This window comes from Melanostigma gelatinosum (assembly GCF_949748355.1).
Source record: "Melanostigma gelatinosum genome assembly, chromosome: 17".
Classification (NCBI taxonomy): Eukaryota; Metazoa; Chordata; class Actinopteri; order Perciformes; family Zoarcidae; genus Melanostigma; species Melanostigma gelatinosum.
Genome location: NC_136650.1, coordinates 7,503,914 through 7,513,105, shown reverse-complemented (window position 1 = coordinate 7,513,105; position 9,192 = coordinate 7,503,914). Strand labels below are relative to the sequence as shown.

General features: G+C 42.7%; 1 protein-coding gene across 1 annotated transcript; it reads left to right on the top strand.

The window, feature by feature from the left end:
- Positions 1–342: 342 nt before the first annotated feature.
- Positions 343–7,210, top strand: csnk2b (casein kinase 2, beta polypeptide). The gene is made up of 7 exons (XM_079288768.1): positions 343–458; positions 1,033–1,114; positions 2,000–2,102; positions 2,712–2,827; positions 4,256–4,331; positions 4,542–4,731; positions 5,414–7,210. Exons 2-7 carry the CDS (start codon positions 1,043–1,045, stop codon positions 5,502–5,504), a joined length of 648 nt encoding a protein of 215 aa, XP_079144894.1. The 5' UTR covers positions 343–458; positions 1,033–1,042; the 3' UTR covers positions 5,505–7,210.
- Positions 7,211–9,192: the final 1,982 nt, after the last annotated feature.

Below are 9,192 nucleotides of genomic sequence, written 5' to 3'. Positions count from 1 at the left end.
GTGAAAAAATAGATGTATGATAATGTGGGAGCACAGTAAGACAATAGATAAAGTAGAACATAAATAACTTAAATAAAGGTATGTTATTAGAGGCCTTATAACTTATATATATATAAGCACATATATATATAAGTGCAAATAATGTACAGGTTTTTCATTTCTAGAAATAACTCCAAACTTGATGCAGTTTCTTAAAAAGGAGGAGGGGTAAAGGATGGAAGTACAGGTGCTGGCCATTTGCAAGACATGTGAGCGCACCTTGTGTAATACTCAAAGTAAACAGTGGGCGGCGGCAGCGCGTCGTCGGCGCTGAACGCTGCCTCCGAGTCCCGGGAGGAAGAGGAAGAACGTAACCTAGAGGGTGAACTGGGAGGTGGTGTCCATCTTATTTACACCGGTGTGATTGCTAAGTTTTTGATCTGTTGGATTTTTGAAGGACTATAAAAGTTAAAAGCCGGGTAGGTTTGCGAAATCACTCACGTAACTATATTTAGACGTTTAAACGCAGAGGCAGAGTTGGCTCAAAAAAGAGCATTTTTTTAGTCATGGGGCCTGTTTTTTAGCGATGCGCCATGTTGAATTTCAGTTTCAGTGCTAGCCGCTAGCGGGGTTTAGCTTAGCGAGCTAACGATGGTTACGTTAACCTGTTTCCGTTACGTATGGCCAGACCATCACGTTACATTTAAGATACGATTGTTCTGTATTAATATATAAAAAAGCACGATGTAATGACTGCTTTTATAAAATGTAACAGTGTTGAGAAAATAATGCTAGCTAGGTAGTTAGCCTAGCCGTCATCAGGTTTGGAAGCCATAGCTTCATACAGCTAACATTAAGTTACTCTTGTCACGAGAGAGTGTTAGGTATAACAAAGTTGTTAACATATTTAGGAGGAGTCTGGCCTGTTGAATATTTGATTTTGACATTGGGTGTTACAATCATAGCTATTATGTTAAAGAGTGTGAATGTTGATGTAGCCCAGTTGATTTATTTTTGGATCATATCTGACTATTTTCATCTCTCCTTTTATAGGTCTTCAGAGATGAGCAGTTCAGAAGAAGTGTCGTGGATCTCCTGGTTCTGTGGACTGAGGGGGAATGAGTTTTTCTGTGAAGTAAGCTTCTTTGTCTGATATATCTTCGTATATTAACTGTCGCCATCCACGTAGTTGCACATCAGAATGAAGTTAAAATAAAAGCTGGACTTGTTATTGATGAGCAAAAATATAAACATACGAGTCGAGTAGATTGTAATATTGTTGTGTCTCTTCTCACTGTTACTTTCACCACACAGCCATGTCCAGCCCTGATCTAGAATGCTTTAGTGTGTTGGCTCCTGCGCTCTCAGATGTCACACATTTCGCTCCCAGATCACTTCATTAAACTTATCTCCAGAGGAATGTGAACGACAAAACAAACGTACGTGATGGTAGAAAGTCTCGGCAATCTAGAGGCTGTGGAAAAAGCTTGTTGCGTCAAGCAACTGCAAAGTATCTAACACTCAGATTGAGAAATGTTACGTCCATTGAAGTTCATAATAACCATGTAAAATCAAAGTTTGTACCCCAGAGTTTACATGCTCCTTATTGATTCTATTGAACCTTTATTTACTGAATGTTTTTGTGACTTTAAACTTCCTCAATGGACTTTTTCGTAGCCTTTGAGTTGTTAAGGACATTTCTTACAATTCAGTGAGTTTGTATTTTCACACTTTCAGCAGCATTGTCCTGGATCAGTCCCATTGGTCCTTATTAAAATAGATTGACTGTTTTTCAAGTTTAGCTTAAAACAATACTATCATACCTACACGTACCTTGAAGAGGTATTGGTTGCTCTAATCATTTTATTCTGTACATACTGGCTGCAAAAAGATCCCATCACAATATAACTCCAGTTGGATAACAGCGACTACGCCTTTAATGTAGCTTTTGGCATTGACTTTATAAAACATGAACCTATCCTGTTATATATATTTTCTCATCTGATTTCCTCCCTTAAAGGTGGATGAAGACTACATCCAGGACAAGTTTAATCTGACAGGGCTCAATGAGCAGGTTCCTCACTACCGCCAGGCCCTTGATATGATCCTGGACCTCGAACCAGGTACGTATCTCATGTTCTCATATTAAGCTAAGCACTGGTTACCATCCATTGCATTGTTTGAAACGGTGGATAATTGTCAAGACAGGAGAACCATCCCAAACAACAGCAGAATAATCTTTTAACAGCTTTAAAATCTGAACGCTGAGACCAAATAGAACGGTGATCAAGAGCTGCCGGCGTAGTCGCTGCCAGGTGTTTCTTTCATTACTGAGTCTAACGTAACGCTGCTCTTCTAATCTGTCATGTTGAGCACTGTTGCACATGTCATCTATCAAATAAAATGAGAATGAACATTTGATCTCGGCACTCTTTTGTTTTAAGGCTGTTTATCCTTCTCAGCTGCTGTGCCAGCTGCTTCTCCCCTGATTACATACACTTAAACACATAGTTGTTTCCCTCTAAGTCGCTGTACATTGTCACAGGATCTTTGAAACCATGTGCGGAACATTTTGATTGAAGTATTATGTGTCACAAGAGCACTCCCTCTGTTGTATTTTTGGTATTCCCTGTCCTTTTTGAAAATATTTTTCTCCACAGTTCTGCATCTCTGTAAAATGTCAAAATGAAATGTTGACACCAACACTGTTCTCTGTTGCCTCGTGTGTTCAGATGAGGAGCTGGAGGACAATCCCAACCAGAGTGACCTGATCGAGCAGGCAGCGGAGATGCTGTACGGCCTCATCCACGCACGCTACATCCTCACTAATCGAGGCATCGCACAGATGGTAGGCGCCAGCTGCCTGAGCAAAATCCACTACTAAAAATGATTCACACCATGTGACGTTAAAGTAGTCAGTTTAAACACTTTTGATGACTTGCACAGTCAGTTAAAGGGGTGAATGGGAAAATGAATGAATGAACTTCTGTTGGACTTCATTGCACTAGTTGATGAAGGGGGTTCACAACAGTCCTGCCAGAGAGATCTTCTGGGTAGTTTTGGATTCATAGCTCAGTGTCAGATTTCACCCTCTGATAGCACCATCAAAGCACGAGATAAACGTGTCACATGTGCTCGGACTGAGTCGTCATCATCAACGTGCTTTAATTACGTTCCCAGCAGTGCAAAGACAGACCGGTTCGTCTCGTTGCATTATTGAAAGGGCGAATCTGCTTGAAAAGTAAATAAAACCCATGTAGAGCAGCAATGGTGAATAGAATTTTGTGTCATCAACGAGGAAGGGGACAAACTAACAGGGACCTCTGTGCTAACCACTGGACTTTGTGAGACTGTGGTCCGGTGGAGCAAAGTTTGTACATTTTAAAGCTAAATGCATCAATCTGGTGCACGATGAGGGCAAAATGAAAAGGCCAGATCGATGAAGAACTTAGTGCTCCAGCAAACAATGTTGGACTCTTGTTCTAGCAGTGGTGAAATTTAACTACGTACACGGAGGCTACTCAAGTGCTGTACTTAAGTACAACGGTACATTGAGGTACTTCATTGATTTGATTATTTCATTTTTATGTAACTTTATACTTCTTGTCCACTAGAGGAAAATGGGGGAAATATTGTACTTTTTACTTTCATACATATCTTTGACAATATTAGTTCCCAATTACTTTGCAGATTCATAATACAAATGAACCAATAAGCTATGATGTTTTATTAAGAAGTTTATAGTTAAGTATATAAAGCAGTTAAGATAAGCTCCACCTTTACAAGCTGCAACATTAAAGTGATATAGACATAATTGCATCAATAATTATAAATATTATAGCCTATACTAGTCTGAAATGGGACATTCTGCATAATCTGACTACGGTACTTCTTCCTCCACCGCTGTGCTCGAGTAAACAATTTAATCATGAACACATTGTCGCTGTAGAGATATGAATGGTGATGACACGGCAGAAATGTCCCACCCGCATTGTGTGGTAAACGAGCTCTGACAAACGTCTGTAGTTAGAGGACGTTTGTTTCCAATATTGTGATCTTTACTGTAAAAACTAAATGCGCTCCCCTTTTAGAGGTACGACACTTGTTAAACGACAAGTGTTTGCCACCTCTATTTGTAATATATTATAATATGCTGTTTTATCCTTTACAGTTGGAGAAGTATCAACAGGGAGATTTTGGCTATTGCCCCCGAGTCTATTAGTGTTTGCCACTTATATTTGTAATATATTATAATATGCTGTTTTATCCTTTACAGTTGGAGAAGTATCAACAGGGAGATTTTGGCTATTGCCCCCGAGTCTATTGTGAGAATCAGCCGATGCTTCCTATCGGTAAGTGAAAAGATGAATACTTGGGACAGTGGGTTTTTAGGTCTGTAGATTTATGGAGCCACTCATCCTGGCTGCCTGTGACAAGGAACTATGAAGTATGAGTACTTGTTTATTTGTACTGGCAGCGTTCCAGTGCGGCCTCTATCTTACATGTAGCAGATTTACTCTCTCGTCTAAACCAGTGTCTTTCTTCCTCTTCTCCCCCCACAGGTCTGTCAGACATCCCAGGAGAGGCCATGGTGAAGCTGTACTGTCCTAAATGTATGGACGTCTACACGCCCAAGTCCTCAAGGCACCACCACACAGATGGAGCCTATTTTGGCACTGGCTTCCCCCACATGCTCTTCATGGTTCACCCTGAGTACAGGCCCAAGAGGCCCGCCAATCAGTTTGTCCCGAGGTTAGTACAGCAGGCCGAGCCCCAAGGTGTGCTCCCGTTGACTAGAACCGGGTTGCACCGGTGCCGTCATTCATCTGCACTCTGACCCATCGGTGTGTGTTTTTGGGGCACGCTGTGTTTGACAGTTCTCACTCATTAGAGAAGAGCACACAAGGACATGATATCAAATTGCTTGTTTTGTCAGACCAACCCTCCGAAACCTGAAGATAATCAGTTTTCTATCACCTGAGACAAAGAAAAGAGGAACATCTTCACAATTTAGAAGCTGGAATTTGGGACGAATGAAAAAGTGAAATGTTTAATTCCTTCTCAAAATATAAGTCTATTTAAGTCTATATAAGTCTATATAAGTCTATATAAATAAGTCTATTTCCTCGCATGCTTTTCTTGCGTGGTGTTTCATTCTGTTATGACGTCTGTTTACAGAAGACGAGGGACAGGCCGGGTGGAGTGATGGGAAACAGTTGGCGCTTAAGATCACGCCTCGTTGCCTTCGCCCTAAAAACAAATACACGGCCTCGTTAATTCCAGTGTGCGTGTTTCTGTTGCATCTCTTCGATTTCTTTTGAACTTCAAAGTTAGTCGCTTTTGCGCCGCTCGTGACGTTTTGTTTTTGTTAACCAAGTTAAACTGTTTCCAGAAGAAGTGCTCACTGGCTTTATTCCTGTGTTCTTTTCTCCAGGCTGTACGGGTTCAAGATCCACCCCATGGCCTACCAGCTGCAGCTGCAAGCCGCCTCCAGCTTCAAGAGCCCCGTCAAGGCCATCCGCTAGAGCAGCCTGGACAGAGGAGGAGGAGGAGGAAGATTGGTAGAGAAAGAGAGAGAGAAGACGGGAAAGAATTACCATCAGATGGGGAGGGGTCACCTGCATTTTACAAAGCTTTTCAGGTGCCCCGTCCCCACCCCGAAGACTGTATTATTTTGGTTTAGATTAGGGCAAATGAAAACAAATGTCAAGATTTTTGAGTGTGAGCGAGAGAAAAACCCCACAGCCATGATCTAAATCACACACACACACACACAGAAACACATAGATGCATCCACACGTGGGATTCCATGCATGTACCTTACCAAACTCATCAGTGCCAAAAACAGGAGGGTGAGGTAAGAGGAAGCTGAACAATACTTCATGCTGCTGCTCGCTCTGCTGTCGTGATCGGTGGGTGACGCTACGGGGGAACTTTTTCCCCGTAGAGAAGGTTTTATGTTCAGGGCTGTTTGACGTAAAGCATTTGTTTGTTCTGTATTTGGCACAGTTTGGTAAAGGGTGGTGGTAAACCCTCTGTCATTTGAAGACCCCCCCCCCCCCCCCATTAGCCCCCCCTTCTCCCCAAAATGCATGTACATGCTCAGGCTGGCACTCGCAGAGACAGTTTGGACGGTGGGTGTTTTTCTGCATCAGTCGTTTGAAAGAATTTCGGTTGCCGGTCTGTCTGGTGTTTTGTGGTGTTGTTGCACAAAGCATTCTGGAGAGCGGATTAAAAGGCTGTTACCACGCTACAATAATGTCATTGCTACCGCTAGTGGCAGATTAGCTTCGCTTAATCAGTAATGGGGGGGGGGGGGGGGGGGTAGCCTGGCTAGCTCTGTCCAAACATAACAAAACCCTCCTACCAGCACACTCAAAGCTCACCAAGTAAGAAGTTAGATCTTGTTAGGTAATTTGCGTTGTGCGGTCGGTGGGACACACTACTTTGTCATGACATTGCACCTTTTTAATAATGTCGAGCCTCGTGCTCATAGGTCCACTTTGCAGAGGATTGTGCATCCTGCTATTTTTTTCAATATGTTTTGCTGTCATACTCGACAACATGCTGGTGCGGGTATTGGAACGCACAGCCAGTGTTTGAGTCTAGACAGTTACTGGTCCCTGCTTTTACACCTCGTGTAGGCACGAAACCACGGTGTTGATTGTTGAGCTCCAGAGGTGTCGGTAGGAGGATTTTATGACCGTCGGACTGACCCCCGTTTCCAGTGTTTTTGCTAAGTTAAGCTAACCTGCTGCTGGTTGTAGCTTTATATTTGTCTTTTCATCAGTGTCTGAAAGCCAATATGTCCCCGAAATGTCAAAGCATCCCTGTAAAGATCGAGGAGGTTAACCCGGTGTAAGAGGAATTTCGACAATCTGAATCCTTCAGCTCACTCCACCACTGCACTGATCCCACTGGTGTCTCTCCACAGCACAGTCTCATTATTTATGTTCAGGTTTAGAGACAGACCGACCACCAGCCGCTTTCTTTTTTTTGTTTTGTTTTGTTTTTGAAGCAGTGGGACGGATACTCGGCTGTCCTTTCCTCACTCCCGCTCCCTCTTTACGTTTGTGTGACTGGAATAGATTGTTTTTGGATTTCATGATACAAGAGAAACGGTATTTATGTGTCCAGATTTTAACTAATGTTTGTTTGTGTTGTCTTTCTGCTACTGTGGAAGGGTGAGCAGGATTCAGACTTCTCAATAAACTTCTATTTTCTTTTCATACTCTTTTTGTTCTTACTTTTCTTTGAGACTGCAGCTCTGCCCTCCTGCCACACGGTGTCAGTAGAGAGCTTAGTAATTTAAATATATAGATATATTTTTCTACTTTTACATATTTCTGAGGCAAATCTTAGATATAAAAAGATAATGTAACACAGTGGGAGCAAAAAACACACAACTGTACCCGCATTCCTATTGTTGGTGTGTTTTTGAGACCGAAGGAGGATTTGCTGTGGCCACTGAGGGTTTGATGGCGGTCTGGATTCTGGGTGTGGTTGCAGTGACATTTCACATGACTCGTGAATGAGTAACGGCATTGGCTGGAAAACACGCACACAAAAACAAACAAACACCATCTAACTGCATTGAGAATATCATAATATCGAGTTAAGGCTTTTGTAATTTCTTTTTAAGTGAGCTTTCGGATGTCCTTTAGCCTTTTGTCGTGGCAGTTACAAATAAGCACAATACATATATATTTTGAAAATATGCTGCTCCTACAACAGCCAGAGAAACGCACAGTTATTTACACATGACTCGTACAAAGTTTTCCTCCTATGCACGGCAGCTGACTTTGGCAGAAATGACTGGCAGGACTGAGTTGCCTTCATGTGGCCGTGACCTGTCAGTTTTTCCACAGGAAGCCACAGAAGAGGAGGTTCCTTCATGACTCAGGATAACCTCAGACCTCTCCTTTTCGGCCAACTCCTTTTGAACTGTGTGAAGAGGAGTTTGCCATGTTTGTTTTTGTCGCTGCATGCCGAGTGTCTCCAGACAGTGAGCGAGAGCAGACCGTCTTCCTCTTAACAGTCTGCTGAAAGGTGTCTTGTGTGTTGAGCTGGAAACTAAAACCCCCAATGTGGCAAGAAAGCAGCTCTGAGAGTGTTTGCAGAGGAATAATCGTATCGCTTTAGCTGATCTTACTGCAGTCATGTGGAATGTTCAGCCTCTGCTTTGCCAAACCCAGAGGCCATATTGCGCCATTTTGTTCTCCAGATTGTATTTTTGGGGATGCCTCTACAGCAGATTCGACTGTTGAGGGAATATGCCAGCCACAGAGACTGAGACCACACGGCCAAACCATCAACATGCGTTTTAAGTGGCGTTACTCTCCACATGTGATGCTTCAGTCTGTGGTGGTGTTGTGACACGGTGAAGTTTCATTAAAGCTCTTAACATGACAAGACACGTCAAAGCTGATGTAGCCTATAGCAGCCAGTTTGGTAACTTTGCCTCCTACAGTGCTTTTAAAAAGTATTCACTCCCTCTTGGAAGTTTTCATGTTTTGTTGTCTTACAACATTGAAGCAAAGTAGATTTAATGTGGCGCTTTTTTTTTATGTCAAAAGTGAAAACACACAAAGTGATCCAAATGGCAAATGTAAAATACGGCCAGTCTTCTAAGTGTTCACCATCTTCAGGTATTTAGTAGGTGCACCTCTGGCAGCAGTCTTGAGTCATGTGTGGGTAGGTCAGCTTCGCACATCTGGACCCATTTTTCCCCCATTCGTCTTCAGGAATCACGAGGGATCACGAGTGAACGGCTACAAACTCTCGATTGATATCTGGGCTCTGACTCAGCCATTCCAGAACCTTAACGTTGTTGATTTTAAGGCAGTTCCTGCTTTGGTTCCCTGCTCCGGCTCATTGTCTAGCTGGCAAACAAAACTTCTCCCTAGTGGCATGTTTCTCGCGGACGCATGTCTTTATGCAGGATTTCCGTGCTTTTTGAGGCTTCCTCCCCCCCCCCCCCCCCCCCCCACTCAGTATTTGCATGAGTGACAAAATAACAGCCATTTCTGCAGGCTATGTATGTTGTAAACATGTCTGTTTTACTTCTTTCTAACTTGTTGGAGCCAAAACCACATCTGATGTTTCCTTGTTTTTTACATTTGAGATGAACATAATTATGGATTTAGTGATACAGAACGTCCCTCACTGTAACTTGGGAATGACTTGTGGCGCCTGTTTTTATGCAGGATTTCC

Excerpts from the sequence above, each read along its gene's own strand:
- csnk2b (XM_079288768.1), top strand. The coding sequence starts at position 1,043 with ATGAGCAGTTCAGAAGAAGTGTCGTGGATCTCCTGGTTCTGTGGACTG. Across the intron at positions 1,115-1,999 it reads GGAATGAGTTTTTCTGTGAA|GTGGATGAAGACTACATCCA; the intron begins GTAAGCTTCTTT and ends CCTCCCTTAAAG. Across the intron at positions 4,732-5,413 it reads GCCAATCAGTTTGTCCCGAG|GCTGTACGGGTTCAAGATCC; the intron begins GTTAGTACAGCA and ends TCTTTTCTCCAG.